The sequence below is a fragment of the Gorilla gorilla genome, chromosome 1 (genome assembly GCF_029281585.2).
Source record: "Gorilla gorilla gorilla isolate KB3781 chromosome 1, NHGRI_mGorGor1-v2.1_pri, whole genome shotgun sequence".
Taxonomy (NCBI): domain Eukaryota; kingdom Metazoa; phylum Chordata; class Mammalia; order Primates; family Hominidae; genus Gorilla; species Gorilla gorilla.
The window spans coordinates 224,731,022-224,748,445 of NC_073224.2; the positions used below are offsets into that span (position 1 = coordinate 224,731,022).

Genomic DNA, 17,424 nt, shown 5'->3' on the forward strand with positions numbered 1-17,424 from the left:
CGGCGGGCCACCTGAGGCCAGGAGTTCAAGACCAGCCTGGCCAACATGGTGAAACCCTGTCTCTACTAAAAATACAAAAATTAGTCGGGTGTGGTGCTGCATGCCTGTAGTCCCAGCTACTTAGGAGGCTGAGGCAGGATAACCTCTCGAACCTTGGAGGTGGAGGTTGCAGTGAGCTGAGATCGCACCACTGCACTCTAGTCTGGGCAACAGAGCAAGACTCCATCTAAAAAAAAAAAAAAAAAAAAAAAAAAAAGACCAGCTCAACACTCTTAAGACTTGATATCAAGTGTTTTTTTTTTTTTTTTTTTTTTTTTTGAGATGGAGTCTTGCTCTGTCACTCAGGCTAGGGCGTAGTGGCGCCATCTCGGCTCACTGCAACCTCTGCTTCTCAAGTTCAAGTGATTCTTCTGCCTCAGCCTCCCTAGTAGCTGGGGCTACAGGCACTGGCCACCACACCTGACTTATTTTTGTATTTTTAGTAGAGACGGGGTTTCACCATATTGGCCAGGCTGGTCTTGAGCTCCTCACCTCGTGTTGGCCCGCCTCGGCCTCCCAAAGTGCTGGGATTACAGGCATGAACCACCGCGCCCAGCCGAGTTCAAGTCTTTGATCCATCAATTTTGAGTGTGGTGGTCTGGACAAGCCACTTATCTTCTGGGCCTTACTTTCCTAGATAACCATCCAGGCCTGGATTGCAGGATTGTTGTATGGGTAAGAAAATGGGTGGGAAAGAATTCTGTAATCTCCCTAGGATGGTGCAAAGGTGAGAAAGATTGGGTGGGGGGCAGAATCCCATGGGACTGGATGTCAGAAGACGTGGGCTCCAGTCCCAACTCCATCCCATACTACCTGTAACAGTTTGGACTCATTTGTGGTCTGTATGAGTCACTACAGCAACCAACTATTTCTTAAGTCTCATATTTTATCTTAAAGGTTCATGTGAATTTGGCGTTCTGCTCTGTATCTTTGTTTGTTTTAATATAAAAATAAAGTTTGTCCTGTATGAGGCCACTGAACAAATACCTGCTGTGAATTTGCTGTGTGACCTTGGACCAATCCCACAGGCTTTCTGGCCCGGGGTGCCTATCTACAAACAGGGAGAAGAACAGATGCTCGGTCTGTTCCATCACGTTGCTGTCAGGATTTTTTGTTTTGCTTTGTTTTTTGTTTGTTTTTTTGAGACAGAGTCTCGCTCTGCCACCCAAGCTGGAATGCAGTGGCGCCATCTCGGCTCACAGCAACCTCCATCAGGAGGTTCAAGCAATTCTCCTGCCTTTGCCTCCTGAGTTCCTGGGATTACAGGTGCCCGCCACCATGCCCGGCTAATTTTTTGTAATTTTAGTAGAGACGGGGTTTCATCATGTTGGCTAGGCTGGTCTCGAACTCCTGACCCCAGGTGATCCACCCGCTTCAGCCTCCCAAAGTGCTGAGATTACATGCGTAAGCCCCCGTGCCTGGCCAGATGCGAAATTCTCACGAGGTTTGTGACTCATTCAGAACAACTACTCTGAGGAGCCACGTGGCTTAGGGGCTGGGGGCCTGGGCTTAAGACCCCCAGTGTCTCTGTGTAGTGAGTCTGTGGTTTGGCTCCTCTCTACGGAGTGTGGCCTGGGCCAGCAGCATCAGCACAGCTCAGTCGCTGGTTAGAAATGCAGAATTTCCCATCTTCGGTGTCTGTGGTTTAATAGGATCCCCAGATGATTTTGTTCCTCTGCATATTAACATTTGAGAGGCACTGGGCTAGGGTACATTTCACTCTATTCCTTGAGTTTCTCACCTATCAAAAAGAAACAATAACAATACCATTTATGTCTTAGGATTGTTAGAATCAAACAACAGTTTATTCACTGAAAGCACTCAGAATAGTAACTGTGCAATAAACATTTACTCTTAATTCCTTAGACCTGCGGGCCTCCGATATTAGAACAGCACAGAATTCTTGAAACCTTTTCATCCAAGAATGCAAGTAGTTTAGCGGCTGGCAAACTTTCTGTGTAAAGGGCCAGATACGAAATATTTCAGACTTGCAGACCATATGGTCTCTGTCACAACTAGTCAACTCGGCCGTTGCAGTGCAAAAGCAGCCATATGGGCATAGCCGTGTTCCAATAAAACTTTATTTACAAAACAGATTTGGTTTGCAGGCTCTAGTTTGCAGTAAAGTGATGATCTGGGGTCTAGCACGCAGCACTAACAATAGCAAAATGTCTTGGAAGTCTCATTCTTCATCTGAAAGCTTAATTTGAATTTTGCAACTTCATAATATAGCTGGGTTCATTTCAATATAAAGTTTTTTCTTCCCTTCTGATCTTCACAGAAAATGGATGCTATGGGAAGATGCTGCCTGTTTATTCTCTGCCTTCACGTGGTCCCCTGGCCCACTGCCATGAGGACCTTTGTAGACTCAACCTGTGTCTCAACTTGATAGGACTCAGTTTCTGGGAAGTGGACCCCCAAGGATATGCCGGAGGCCTGAGGCCTGAGGCCTGCTAGGAATGAGCCTTCGTCTCTTAAGGAACAAAAAGAGAGAGGGAAGGCCGGGTGCAGTGGCTCACACCTTTAATCCCAGCACTTTGGGAGACTAAGGTGGGTGGATGACCTGAGGTCAGAAGTTCGAGACCAGCCTGGCCAACATGATGAAACCCCGTCTCTACTAAAAAAATAAAAAGTTAGCTGGGTGTGGTAACAGGTGTCTGTAATCCCAGCTACTCGGGAGGCTGAGGCAGGAGAATCGCTTGAACCAGGGAGGTGGAGGTTGCAGTGAGCTGAGATCCTGCCGCTGCACTCCAGCCTGGGCAACAAGAGCGAAACTCCATCTCAAAAAAAGACAGAGGGAAGATTTGAGTCCAGGGAGTGAAGTCAGTAGTGGTAATGGCCCCCTCTGCCCCATTCACGAGCCTCTGTCATTTCATTGGCTCCCCAGTAAGGAGACAGGGCAGGTGTCCATTTCACAGATGGGGAAAACTGAGGCCCAGGGAGGTTAAGTGACTCAGCCACTGACTACCTGTCAGTGGTGAGTTCAGAGCTCCAGCCCAGTGAGTGCCCTCCCTCTGCCCTGCCCTAGTTTATGCTTCTCATTTGAGTCAGAGAGAATGTGGATGTGGTGGCTGACCAAGATGGCCCTGATTCTTCATCCTCCCTGCATCCATGCCCTTTGCCATGCAGGGCCCTCCCAGGAGGTGGGTGAGACATGCAGAGCCAGGCTGCCCAGTCTGACCCACACTGGATCAGCCAACCCTGGCTGACCCCTAAACATATGAGTGAGTCCAGCCCAAATTAGCAGGGCTGCCTGACACCCCCAACTGTCCCCAGATGTGTCAGCAATAAGTGCTCACCACTGCATGCCACTAGGAGTTTGGGGTTGGTTGTTAGGCAGCATTATCACACCTCTGGTAGCTGATACAGTGGCTGAAAGTCTTTTGTGAGCATCTGGGAGCAATAATTCTCTCAAGCCTCTGTCTCTCTGGGCTTATTGCTGGTTTTATTGAGGCTTCTCGGCACCCCCACAGGCCACACCTCCCTGGTCACTAGAGGAGGTCAGCGTGCAAGGGCATCCTTAGACTTTGGGATTCATGGCAGAACTACAACTTGTTAGTTGCACAGGCTCTGGAGTTAGACTACCTGGGTTTAAATCATGGTGCCCCATTGCTAGCTGTGTGATCTGGGCTGAGGTTTGAAATCTCTCTGAGCCTCAGTTTCCTCATCTGTAAAGAGGGATAATAAGTAGGGTTGCCATGAGGATGAAATGAGGTCATATATATGAAGCCTTGGGCGGAGCCTAACACAAATTAGCAAGTGCTCAATATATGCTAGCCATGCAACGGCTATTAGGCATCCAATGGCACACCAGTGGATCAGTGGCTGGTGGGGCTCTCAGCAGCCCCTTCCAGGCCTCCCAGCCCCCAGGCAGAAGGTGGAGGTGGGAGGGTCAGTGCCTAAGTTTCCAGTTTCCCTCCCTTCCAGCCACCAGTTTGTGACCTCTGGGACAAAGTCCACAAATCCCTACTCTCACCCAAGCCAGATCCCAGGGAGTCCTTCCTGACACCTCCTTCTCCCTCCCCACTACACCCACCACAGTGCGCTTTGGATTTTGCCTTCTAACACGGGAGGAAGGATGGTGAATCTGGTTCCTATTGCTGTTGTAACAAATTGTCACAAACTTAGTGGCTAAAAACACACACATTTATTATCTTGTAGTTCTGGAGGTCAGAAGTCCACAGTTTTTCTCACTGGGCTAAAGTCCAGGTACGGGCAGGACTGTTCCCTTCTGGAGGTCTAGAGAAGAATCCATTTCCTGGCCTTTACCAGCTTCCAGAGGCCGCCTGCATTCCTTGGTTCATGGCCCCTTCCTCTATCTTCAGAGCCAGCAGTGTAGCATCCTTAAATCTCTCTCTGACCCTGACCCTCTTGTCTCACTGTTCTAAGGACCCTTATTGATTACACAGAGCCCACCCAGATAATCCAAGATGGTCACTCCATGGGAAGATCCTTAATTTAATCATATCTGAAAAATCTCTTTTGCTGAGTAAAGTAACATGTTCACAGGTTCTGGGGATTGGTGTGTACACATCTTTTGCAGGGAGCATTATTCTGTTTACCATACATAGGCATTGATTCTTGGGCATAATAATGGATCTTGTCCCCAAAGCTGAGAATTTTACACTCTTTTTTTTTTTTTTTTTTTTTTTTTTGGAGACAGAGTTTTGCTCTTTCGCCCACCCAGGCTGGAGTGAAGTGGCACGATCTCGGCTCACTGCAACTTCCACCCCCCAGGTCCAAGTGATTCTCCTGCCTTAGCCTCCCGAGTAGCTGGGATTATACGTGCCTGCCACCACGCCTGGCTAATTTTTTGTACTTTTAGTAGAGACAGGGTTTTGTCATGTTGGCCAGGCTGGTCTTGAACTCTTGACCTCAGGTGATCCACTCCCACCTTGGCCTCCCAAAGTGCTGGGATTACAGGCATGAGCCACTGCGCATGGCCAAATTTTATAGTCTTGTTGAACAAACCGAACTGTGGGTTGTGTTTCACCATGTATTAGCTAACAAATGGTAATTTTTGTTGTTTTTTCTCGTTTTCTGAGACAGGGTTTTACTCTGTTGACCAGGCTGGGGTGCAGTGGCACGATCACGGCTCACTGCAGCCTTGACCTCCTGGGCTCAAGTGATCCTCCTGCCTCAGCCTCCCAAGTAGCTGCCACGACAAGTACATGCCACCACGCCTGGCTAATTTTTGTATTCTTTGTAGAGACAGGGTCTTGCTATGTTGCCCAGGCTGGTCTCGAACTCCTGGGCTCAAGCATCCTTCTGCCTCAGCCTTCCAAGTAGCTGGGACTACAGGTGCGTGCTACCATGCCTGGCTCCTGACAAACAATCGTTTTGATAATTAATCAGATTCCTGGAAGTTTGTGTAGATGTGGGGCTGGAGGCTTGCTGCTCAACGCTACAATTGTACCTCTTAAATAATTACTGAAACCTCTCTTTTCTCCTTTTCATTACCACCTCCATCCGGGCTGCATTATTTCTGGCCTAGACTGCTGCAGCAGCCTCCTTACTGGCCTCTCTGCCTCCACTCTTGCCTGCTCCAAATCACCCTCCCCACAGCTGTCTGATGGACACTTTAGTGTACACATCGGACCACAGTGGCCACTTCTCTATCTAAAAGCCCTCTACAGCTCTCACTGCCCTCAGCAGGAAGTCCCAGCAGCCCCTACCACTGCACAAGGCCTTCCATAAGGGCGTTTGCTTCCTCTCCAGCCTTGTCACTTGCCCCTCCAAGCAACAACCATCTTGCCAGGGTGACCAACCATCTTGGTTTGCCTGGGACTCTTCCAGTTTTAGCATTGAAACTCCCATGTCTGGGAAAACTCAGCCCAGGCAAACCAGGACAATTGGTCACTCTGCCCTTGCCCCTGACTTTATGCTCTGGCAACACCGGAGTTTCTTCCAAGCAGTCGCTATAGCTTTGCTCATGCTGTTCCCTTGGCTGGAAAGTGACCCCTTCTGTTCCCTAGTGAATTGATTAGCAAGTAACTGAAAATCTACTTCAGTGGCTAAAACAAATGCAGATGTATTTTTTTGCACATAGCCAGACATTCAGAGGAAAATGGTGGCTGGCATGGGATCTACAGCTTGATGAGGTCTAAGCTGACATCTCTGTAATTATCTTGGCCACAAGATGGCTGCCTCAGCTCCAGGCATCACGTCCATATTCAAGGCAGGAAGAAGGGGAAGGGGCAGCACCAGCTATGTCAGATCTTTCTCATCAGGGAAGTTTTTATTTTTTTTTTTCCGAAGGATGTTTTACATTGCAGGGCAGCAGAGCATGGTGGACAAGAGCACAGGCCCTGGAGTCAGATCACTAAAGTCTGGATTCCGGCTCCACCACCTTCTAGTTCACACATTGGGAAGTCACTAACCCTGTCTGGCCTCAGTTTTCTCATCTGTAAAATGGGCATGATGTTAATAGTAACCTACCTCATGGGATTGTTTCTGGGGATTGAGATAATGTAAAACCTATAGGATAGTGCTTGGCCCATACTAAGTGCCCAATAAATGTTAGATATTATTTAACATTGCTTAAATAACTTTGTAATATTAATTAACATTTTAATTAGCTCCCTAACTACAAGGGATCTGAGGACAGCAAGCATTTAGCATTTATAACCCCCAATATAAAGACATACACAAAAGAAGAGAGCTGGGAATGAGACCGGGTGTGGTGGCTCACACCTGTGATCCCAGTACTTTGGGAGGCCAAGGCAGGCAGATCACCTGACGTCAGGAGTTTGAGACCAGCCTGGACGACATGGTGAAACCCCATCTCTACTAAAAAAATACAAAAAAATTAGCTGGGGCCGGGCACGGTGGCTCACGCCTGTAATGCCAGCACTTTGGGAGGCCGAGGCAGGTGGATCACGAGATCAGGAGATCGAGACCATCCTGGCTAACACGGTGAAACCCCGTCTCTACTAAAAATACAAAAAAAAAAAAAATTAGCCAGGCGTGGTGGCTGGCGCCTGTAGTCCCAGCTACTCAGGAGGCTGAGGCGGGAGAATGGTGTGAACCTGGGAGGTGGAACTTGCAGTGAGCCGAGATGGCACCACTGCACTACAGCCCAGGTGAGAGTGCGAGACTCTGTCTCAAAAAAAAAAAAAAAAAAAAAAATTACCTGTGCATGGTGGTGCGTGCCTGTAATCCCAGCTACTCAGGAGGCTGAGGCAGAAGAATCACTTGAACCTGGGAGGTGGAGGTTGCAGTGAGCTGAGATCGTGCCACTGCACTCCAGCCTGGGCATCAGAGCAAGACTCCGTCTCAAAAAAAAAAAAAAAAAAAAAAAAGAAGAAGATAGGTGGGAATGAAGTTTAGATTAAGCAAACTTAAGAAGGACTACGTTCTGTACTTGGGTACCTTCTAGTCAAATTTTAAGGCCAAACTTGGGCATCATCACCTCCAGGAAGCCATCCTGGATTCCTCCCACCAACTGACACTGGTTCAAGTGTCCTGTTTCTATGCTTCTGGTCTGTATTTCTGTTTTCAAATGTATACCAGGGAATTTAATGATCTATTTACTGGTCTGTCTCCTGCACAGCTGGGGTCCCCCCATCCTGGATTCCCGGGTCTGGGTGGTGCTGGGCTCCCTGTAGCCCCCACTGCTTGTTGAGTAAGTCAAGTCTTTCCTGAGACTTGCCTTGGCATCATGGGGGTGTGGGAGTCACACCATGGTCCCCACTCCCAGGGGACAAAGTCTGGTGGAGAAAAGGGACAACTCTTGGGCCAGTCTGAGGTAGCTGCAGCCAAGGGCTCTCCAGCGAGGGGTCCAGAGGCTGGGCTGGGGGCACCCCCACAGAACAGGACATTCCCAGGAGCAGGCCAGGCCAGAGGCCCCTATCATCAGGGTCTGATCCCCCTGGCATGTCCCTCCCTGGACATTGGATCTCTCTCATCTCTGGCCGCCCCTGTCATCAGGGTCCGATCCCACTGGCATGTCCCTCCCTGGACACTGGGTCCATCTCATCTCTGGCTGCTCTTGGCCTCTTGTCAGCCTCAGGAGAACTTTCTTCTCCTGGATCAGGCATTGCCAGCTATCCCAACTCCTTCCTCTCTCTGGGCCTCAGTTTCCCCACCTGTCTAATGCAATGAAAGCATATCCAGCTCTGACCTCTGTGATTCTGTGTGGAAACGATTGCCTTCTTCAAACGTATGTCTCCTGAGGATGATGCTGGGGTCTCTTCCTCTTCCTGTACCCTCATCATGCCCAGCACAGGACTGGACACAGGCACTGGCTCACTAAACACTTCTCAAAGTAGAGAGCCCCTGCCAACAGCAGCCGTGGGGTCTGTGCTGCGGGGTGGGGGTGGGGGGTTCCTGCTAGGGAGCCCCTTCCCCAGGAATGGTTGTCCCTGAGCTTTGGCCATCCTCCTGTGGCCTGGTCTCTCTGGCCTGGGGGACGCTGCTCTTGGGGAGACCATGTCTTCCACCTGCTGCTGGGGGGCTGTGAGGACCTGCCAGGCCCCTCGGTGGAGGTAGGATCGGAGAAGCGAGTGATTTCATCAGGGTCTCACCTGTTCGCAGCTTGTGAGATGGAGCGGGGAAGGTGTCTGATGCGTCCTTCACTCCCATCCCCTCCGGCTTCACGCAGGACTCCCCGGGCTCTCCACCCCAGTCCCCTGCCTCCCATTAATGCCCCAGGAGGCTCCTTCCTTGGCCCTCTCTCCTGGCCTCCATTTCCCCACCTGTCTAATGCAGGGTGGGGGAAACTGGCTGAGTGGGGTCTCTCTTTGGCTCCATAGTGTGGAAAGGGGCAGCACCAGAGAGGAGGGAAGCAACAGAAGCCGCGCAAATCAAGGATCCAGGTGACCCCAGGAGAAGGAAGTTTATTGCTGTTGCAGGGACTCGCTGCCGCCGCTCCCAGCAACAAATCAAAGCTGCATTTTCTGGAGGAGCAGAGAACAGTGTAAGAGACTCAGGGCTGTGCCACCTTCTGGGGTGGCACAGGGCTCTGCCTGGAGGGTGGGTCCATGGGGGCATGGCCAGCAGCCCCCGGCCTTCACATGCCAGCCTTGTCCCTGTCCAAGGGGTCTGAGGCCCTCAGCATTTCAGGCCACTGTGCAAACGGGTCTTGGAACACACTCTGTCCCCAATGGGGAAGCCCCCAGCCCAGGGTGACCCTCTGTTCCCCTACTCTCAAGATGATAAATGGCCATCCACACCATCCCTCTCCTCTGCTGGGCCATACCCTCAGGGGGTCAGTTTCTGGGGGAGACTCATGTGGGGCCTGGATGGGGACATAAGTGCTTGATGAAGGCAGTGAATGGATGGATGGAGGAGTCGATGACTGTTTCCTTATTGGCACCCAACTCAAGGCCTGCTACTGGAAGCACTCAACCAATATTACTTGAATGAGAGAGTGAATGTGTGAAGAAGTGCATGAATGAATCACTGAATGAGCAAATGAATGAGTGAATAAATGGATGAATGAGTAAATAAATGCATGAATGAGTGAATGAATAAATACATGAATGAGTGAATGAATAAGTGAATAAATGCATGAATGAATGAATAAATGAATAAATACATGAATGAGTGAATGAATGAATGAATAAATGGATGAATGAGTAAATAAATGCATGAATGAATGAATGGATAAATACATGAATGAGTGAATGAATAAGTGAATAAATGCATGAATGAATGAATAAATGAATAAATACATGAATGAGTGAATGAATAAGTGAATAAATGAATGAATAAGTGACTAAATGAATGAATAAATGCATGAATGAGTGAATAAATGCATGAATGAGTGAATAAATGAATGAAAGAATAAACGCATGAATGAGTGAGGGGATGGGTGAGTGAGGGGGAGGGGCTGACAGGTGCAGGGACAGCTGTGGAGGCAGCACCCACCTCGTTGATCCAGTCGATGTAGGCGGACACCCGGGTGTAGACTACCGGCTTCTTGTGGGTGTTGCAGCCCTGCCGGGAGCCAAAGCTGACGATGCCAAACACCTCCCAGGAACCGTTCTCCAACTGGCAGTTCAGTGGGCCACCGGAGTCCCCCTACACCAGACCAGGAGGGCATAAGCCACCAGGCCCCCCCCAGAGGAAGGCTTGGGAAGCAGGACTGGGTTGGGGTGGGGGATGTGGGTTGGCTTCTCAGCCTTAGTTAGTGGACAGTTTTGGCCTCAGACTGCCCATGGTGAGAGAGGCAGAGGAAGTGTGGTTTGGGGCTGCCTTGGCCTTATTCTGGGAGGCCCTGGGGTGTCAGACTAGCTCTTGGTTTGCTGTGTGATCTTGGGATGATGTTAATCCTCTCCGTGCCTCAGTTTCCCTAGCTGTTCAGGTCTCCTTATCTAAGACTCTGTGAGCTACTCAGAGCAGTGAGGATGCTGGCAGCTGTGCTAGAGGCCTGGGAAGGTGAGGAAGGAGGGTGAGAATGGGGAGAGGGTTGTGTGTTTGAAAACAGGACATTCCCTGATTGTCTTAGATGTTTTATGGTTCTGGTCTCCCTGGACTGGTGGAGCAAATGGCATGGAGGAACATGTGTGGAGACTTCAGTGAAGCCTCTTCTCTGTCCTTTAAACTCATTTAGTCCTAACCCTGTGAAGTGGTTACTGTAACTCCATTTTACAGATGGAAAAACTGAGGTCAGAGGTTCAACGGCCTTCCCAAGGTTACGTAGCTCATAAATGGTGGGACTGGGGCTTGAACTCAGATACTCATGCTCAATGCTAATGCTCTCACCACAGTGATGGGGGGTGATGGGCTTACCCTGAGCCTGCTGGGCCCAGCCAGGGCTCGCTCAGTCTCCTCCCAGGAGAAGGGTTTGGTCCATCGCACCCCCCTTTGCCCATGTCCACTTGGCCACTTGGAGTAGGGACAAGGTGCAGAACCTAGCCACTCACATTGCAGGCTGAGATGACGCCATCGCCCCCAGCGCACACCATGGTTTTCTTCACCCTGAAGCCCCACCAGTCAATCCTGGAGCACGTGGCGTGATCCACCACAGGCTGCAGGCCCTGCTGCAGCTCATCAGCAATGGGGCCATTGGCTGGGGAGAGAGTGAGCAGTGACCAGGGAGGCAGCTGGGAAGCCCAGTCCAGCCCCTCCCCAGGCCTTCAGGGAGCAGATGCCTGGGACAGGACCCAGGGGAGCGCCGGCTGAGACACTGTGCGGACCACACACCTGCCCTTCATCAAGAGGCAAGCCAAGGTCCCAGAGGGTCGGGAGCAGGCTGCCGGCAGAAGGAAGCTACAGCGTTGAGTTGAGTTGTCTTTAAGTTGGATTCTGGGGATTTAATTGTCAATAATTTCCTGTGGGTCTCTGTCTTTGCTGTCACCCATTAAAAAGCCTTTCTCACCCCCAAGATTTTCTATTTCTCTTTCCTTTTTTTTTTTTTTGATACATACAAGGTCTCACTCTGTTGCTCAGGCTGGACAGCAGTGGCAAGATCATAGCTCACTGCAGCCTCAAACCCCTGAGCTCAAATGATCCTCTCGCCTCAGCCTCCTGAGTAGTTTGGGACTACAGGTACACACCACCATACACTGCTATTTAAAAAAATTTTTTTTGTAGAGGCAGGGTCTCACTATGTTGCCCAGGCTGGTCTTGAACTCCTGGCCTCAAGTGATCTTTCCTCCTCAGCTTCCTGAAATGTCGGGATTACAGGTGTGAGCCGCCACACCTGACTTCTCCCCCAGGATTTTCTAAATAGTGATCTGCATTTTCTTCTAAGTCTCCCATAGTTTCATGATTTGCATTTAACTTTTAATTCAGCTGGGACCTATTTGGGCATACGGTATACCACAGATGTCATCCCCTACCCCTAATGGTTTATTTTAGTTTATTTGTGCGACACTTACTATGTGCCAAGTGCTGTTCTGAGCACTTGACAAATTCTAATTCGTCTAAACGTTACCACATCTCTCAGAGACCCTTGCTAGAGTGTCTGTCACATGGTATGTGCTTAGTAAATATTAGCTGTTATTGTTACAAAGTTTATGAAGACGTGAAAATGTGAAGGCAAAAAGGCAGAGTGGTGGGCAAATGTGGGTGGCATGCTGCTTCCTTCAGGAAGGCTCTCGGGATTTGCCAGGGACGATACTCACTCCAGAGGCGGCCCCAGCCAGTGACATAGCAGGGGTAGTCCTTGGGGAGCAGGGAGTCCTTCTCTGGCAGGCAGGCCACCTGGATGGTGTCACTCAGCTCCACATGCTCTGCAAGCTTGATGAGGGCAATGTCATTGCTGGAATCCAAAGTGGAGAGGGTGAGTGGGCAGGAGGGCCCTGGCCCCACAAGCCCAGGCTGAGGGGCTCGGGCTGTGAGTTGGGAGTCAGGCCCAGGGTGCTCCGGGGTCCTTCACAAACATCCTGACTGCCAGCTTCTTCTTCGCCTTTGGGGATATCAGGACAAACGATTCACCATCTAACATGATCACCTGCACTGTTGACATAGCTTCTTCTCACATGTCATCACCTCGGGAAAGGGTTAACAGAGGGAGGCGAGGGTGGAAGTGTTCGAAACCACTGCTGGTGTGCGTCCATTGAAACAGAGGCTATAGCAAGTTGAGAACTCTAATGCCAAAAGACGGCACTTGCAGATGCCAGTTTTAATATTTTCATGTTACAAGAATAAAAGCTGGCCGGCCCAGTCAGACCTGGTTTGATTCCTAGTTCTGCCACGAAGTGGGCTGTGTGGCCTGGGACACAGTTCTTAACCTCTCTGAGCCTTGGTTCTTTGTCCAGGGCTGTTGTGAGGATTACATAACAGATGGCATATAAAGTGTCTATTACAATGTGGGCATACAGTAGGAACTCAATAAAGGTGAGCGCTGGCCCAGCCTCTGGAGAGACACTGTGGGGGGCCTTCCTTGTGGACTTTCCTGGGAGTCTTGGCCAATGAGGGGGATATGAGTGGGTATTTGTCTCCACTTAGCATTTTGCCATTTTGTGTAAGACAGTCATTTGATGGCTTTCCAGGGTGAGGATGGGGTGTCAGGTATGGGGTGCGACAGGCTCTGCGGCTCCGTCTTGGGGACCCCTCCTTCCACACTGCCCCCAGTGGCTGTGGGATGGGCAGTCTGTCACTCACTGCAACAGGAGGGTGTTCCATCTCTTGTGGACGTGGATGGTGTCCACACCCACAAACAGGGATCCTTCTTCGTCTTCCACCTCCAGGTTGTTCTTTCCCACGGCCACACGGTAGGTCTGGGTATTGCTGGGCAGAGGAAGGGGACCAGGTCAGGGTGGCCCCCTGGTCCTGCCAGCCAGTGGGATAGAGAGGGAGCTCGGGGCTTTAGTGGGACTCATTTTGGGGGAAGAGAGTGTCCCCATTGTCCTTTCCCAGGGTGAGGGGAAGGGCCTGGGACTTGGGGTCAAGGGACTTGGGTTCATGTTGTGACTTTGCTGCTCCTGGCTGTGTAGCCTCGTGCCTCAGTTCCCTCATCTGTAAGGGGGAGGCAATGCTGGAACTTACTCCCAGGGCGGCTGTGAGAATAAACTCATCCAAGCTTCCACCGCTCTCGCCTGCACAGTTGCGGCATCCATCTAACTATCTCTCACTTGTACGCTGGCCTACTCCTGTCTATTCTGAACCCAGCAGTGTGGGTTTAACAATATCTCCGGCCAGGTGTGTTGGCTCACGCCTGTAATCCCAGCACGTTGGGAAGCCGAGATGGGGGGATTGCTTGAGGCCAGGAGTTTGAGACCAGCCTGGGCCACATGGCAAATCCCCATCTCTACAAAAAATAGAAAACTTATGGTGAGGTTTGGGCTTCTAAGTTAAAAAACAAACAAACAAACAAAAAACAAGAAGAAAAATTAGCTGGGAATGCGTGGTGGTGTGTGCTTATAGACCCAGCTACTCGGGAGGCTAAGGTGGGAGGATTGCTTGAGCTCAGGAGGTCAAGGCTACAGTGAACCATGACGGTGCCACTAAATGAGACTCTGTCTCTACCAAAAAAAAAAAAAAGTGTATATGAAATATATAAAATGAAATATGTTGCAGTATATATTTTTAATAAAATATATTAAAAATATTTTATGGATTATATAAAAATATGTCAGCCCACAACTCTCCTTTGCTCAGAAACCCTTCCAATAGCTCCATCTTACTCAGGGTCAAAGCCAAGGTCCTGACACTGACCTGCACTTATTTCCTCTCTGGCTCACCTCCCACTCTCTAGCACACGCTGCCCCTGCCACACCGGCTTCCGCGTTATTTCTCAACCATACTGACAGGTCTCTTCTCCAAGGCTTTGCATGGCTGTTCCCTCCACCTGGAACACCCTTCTCCTAGATCCATGATTTCCTCCCTCACTTCCTTCAGGCCTTTGCCCAAATAACCCCCTTTTAGCTCTCCGAAATGTCCCAAATATTTGCCAAATATCCCCCTTTCAGCTCTTCCCCTGGCCATCCCTTTTAAAACTGAACCCCTCATTCTGTTTGTCCTCTTCTGACCTTATTTTTATTTTTTATTTTTTTGAGACAGAGTCTCACTCTGTTGCCCAGGCTAGAGTGCAGTGGCGCCATCTCGGCTCATTGCAACCTCTGCCTCCCGGGTTCAAGTGATTCTCCTACCTCAGCCTCCCGAGTAGCTGGGATTACAGGTGCCCGCCACCATGCCTGGCTAATTTTTGTATTTTCGGTAGAGACGGGGTTTCACTATGTTGACCAGGCTGGTCTCGAACTCCTGACCTCAGGTGATCCTCCTGCGTCGGCCTCCCAGAGTGCTATGATTACAGGCGTGAGCCACTGCTCCTGGCCAATACCTTATTATTATTATTATTTTAAATCACCTGAGATGCTATATATTTGTTTAATTGTCTGCCGCTCTGTCTTCCACAAAAATATAAGCTTCCTGAGAGCACAGACTTTGTCTTCACTGCTGGTTCCTGGCACATAATAGATGCACAATGAATACTTGACTGACTAAATGCACAACTGAGTTACTGGGTGTGAGTAGATTATGTAGCCCAGTGCCTGGAGTGCGGAGAAGCTGCTCAGAAAAAGCAGAGTATCAGGCTCCCGCCCCCGGACGATGGCCAGGTCTCAGGGTATCATCCCCGCACACCTGATGCAGTGGGCGGCGGTGAGGACGAAGTTGCTAGCAATCAAAGTCCCGCCGCACGTATGCCTCCACGTGTCGTTCTTGAGGTACTGGAGGGAGATCTGCAGGAGGGTGGGGAGGGCTGTGTGTCAGGCTGCAGGTCCCTGGGACCCTCACCCCGCCACCCTCTCTATCTCTACCTCCCAGCCCTACACAGGCTTACCTGCCAGGGCCAGCTGTGGGGCCGGGCATCCTCTCCTCCCACCACGCGGGCGGATAGGTTGGGCGGGAAGCTGGGCACCCCACAGGTGGAGGCTGGGGAGACAGGAGGCCAGAAGAACTGGTGAGTAGGGCTGGTAGCCCACGGGGAAAGGGGTGGCAGGGTGGGCAGGTGGAAGAAGCACAGATTTGGGGCTGGGCAGACACGGGTTGATATTTTACTGTGTCACGGGGGTAAGCCACCCAGGTCTCTAGGCCTTGTTTTCCCTTTCTGTGAAATGTGAAGAATCACACTAATGCGGTGAGTTTGTCCTAAGAACTGAATTAGACAACACATAAAAAAGAAAGCGTTTGGCCGGGCACGGTGGCTCACACCTGTAATCCCAGCACTTTGGGTGGCCAAGGCGGGTGGATCGCTTGAGATCAGGGGTTTGAGACCAGCCTGGCCAACATGGCGAAACCCTGTCTCTACTAAAAATACAGAAATTAGCTAGGCGTGGTGATGCATGCCTGTAATCCCAGCCACTCAGGAGGCTGAGGCAGGAGAATCGCTTGAGCCTGGGAGACGGAGGTTGCAGTGAGCCGAGATCGTGCCATTGCACTCCATCCTGGGTGATAAGAGCAAAACTCCATCTCAAAAAACAAAACAAAACAAAAAAAACCTGGCTGGCCTGTGTGCGAGTGCCTGGTACACCTGTGTTCTTCTGTCTGTTTTTAGGCCCCTGCATCATGGTGTGTGTGTGTGAGAGAGAGCATTAAATCCACTGTTATAGCTGGGAAGCTGCGTGGAGCGGTCAAGAACACGTGCTGTTCCGCGAGACAGACGTGCACTCAAATTCTGCCTCTTCCACTAACCTGCCATGTGATGTCAGGCAAGATATTAAGTCGCACTGAACCTCGATGTCCTCATCTGTAAAATGGGGCTATTAATAGACCCTACCTCTTTTTCTTTCTTTCTTTCTTTCTTTCTTTTTTTTTGAGACAGAGTTTCACTCTTGTTGCCCAGGCTGGAGTTTGATGGCGCGATCTCGGTTCACTGCAACCTCCTCCTCCCGGGTTCAAGTGATTCTCCTGCCTCAGCCTCCTGAGTAGCTGGGATTATAGGTGCCCGCCACCACGTCTGGCTAATTTTTGTACTTTTAGTAGAAATGGGGTTTCATCGTGTTGGCCAGGCTGGTCTCGAACTCCTGATCTCAAGTGATCCACCCACCTCGGCCTCCCAAAGTGCTGGGATTACAGGCATAAGCCACCATGCCTGGCAATAGATCCTACCTCTTAAGGTTGTTTTGAGGATTAAATTGGCTCCTACATGTAAGGGGCCTAGCATAGCGTCTGGCACATAGTAAACACACAGGAAATAGGAGCTGCTATTATTACTGTTGTTGTTGTTGTTAGCTGGAAGGACTCTTCATTAAGTGCTCTCCTTTGCCAAAAAAGTTAGTGAGATTTAGAGAGGTGAAATGACTTTTCCAGGTCCTGCAGAGAACTGGCATTTAAGCTAAGTCCCTGGGCTCCTAATCTGGGAAAACACCACCAAAATGATGGAATGGAGAATCCTCAAGGGAGAGAGAATGCTGGGAAAGGCAGACCCCGATGGTCCCTGGGGTGAATGCAGGATGAGGCATCTCGTGTCCCTCCCCCTTGCGTGGTGCTTTCCACACCTCATTTCTAACTGGGGACACGTCAGATCATCTTCCCTGTTTTGCAGATGTGGAAACAGAGTGGGCAGGCAGGCTGTGGCTTGTCTGACACACAGCTGGTTGGTAGCATCTGAACCCACAGGGGACCCCAAAGTGTCTTACCTGGAGAGCAGAGGCCCCCCACTCCCCATCCCGTCCTTGCCCTGGAGGCCAGCCCGAGCTCACAGCCTGCTAGCTGCAGCCCCACCCCACCACTTACCACAGGCCAAGAGCGCAGCGAGGACAGTGATGCCCAACATGGTTAGGTGCTCAGGACTGGCTGACCGTTGGGATGGGCTGGGGCACACTTATAGGCAGGAGCAGGTGAGTGCACCTGGTCAAGGCCAAACCGCCCCTTGGAGAGAAACCTGCTCTGATAAGGCCCTTTCCCTGACCTTGGGTGGTTACTGTTTAATTTGGGCAGGAGACAGGGATTTCTTAGAAGTGTGGATTTTCCAAATATCCTGAAACAGAAAAT

General features: G+C 50.4%; 1 protein-coding gene across 1 annotated transcript; it reads right to left on the bottom strand.

Annotated features, from left to right (window-relative positions):
* Positions 1 to 6,263: 6,263 nt before the first annotated feature.
* CTRC (chymotrypsin C) lies at positions 6,264 to 17,228 on the bottom strand. Its single transcript, XM_004024717.5, has 8 exons — positions 17,167 to 17,228; positions 15,272 to 15,363; positions 15,073 to 15,170; positions 13,093 to 13,218; positions 12,111 to 12,247; positions 10,908 to 11,053; positions 9,910 to 10,062; positions 6,264 to 8,936 (listed from the first exon to the last, which is right to left on the bottom strand). Exons 1-8 carry the CDS (start codon positions 17,204 to 17,206, stop codon positions 8,922 to 8,924), a joined length of 807 nt encoding a protein of 268 aa, XP_004024766.4. The 5' UTR covers positions 17,207 to 17,228; the 3' UTR covers positions 6,264 to 8,921.
* Positions 17,229 to 17,424: the final 196 nt, after the last annotated feature.

Bases quoted from the DNA above. Each gene is read 5' to 3' on its own strand.
- CTRC (XM_004024717.5), bottom strand. From the start codon at position 17,206: ATGTTGGGCATCACTGTCCTCGCTGCGCTCTTGGCCTGTG. The intron at 15,364-17,166 runs GTAAGTGGTGGG...CTGTCTCCCCAG, and splicing joins CGCTGCGCTCTTGGCCTGTG to CCTCCACCTGTGGGGTGCCC. The intron at 12,248-13,092 runs GTGAGTGACAGA...TTTGGATTCCAG, and splicing joins TGGAACACCCTCCTGTTGCA to CAATGACATTGCCCTCATCA.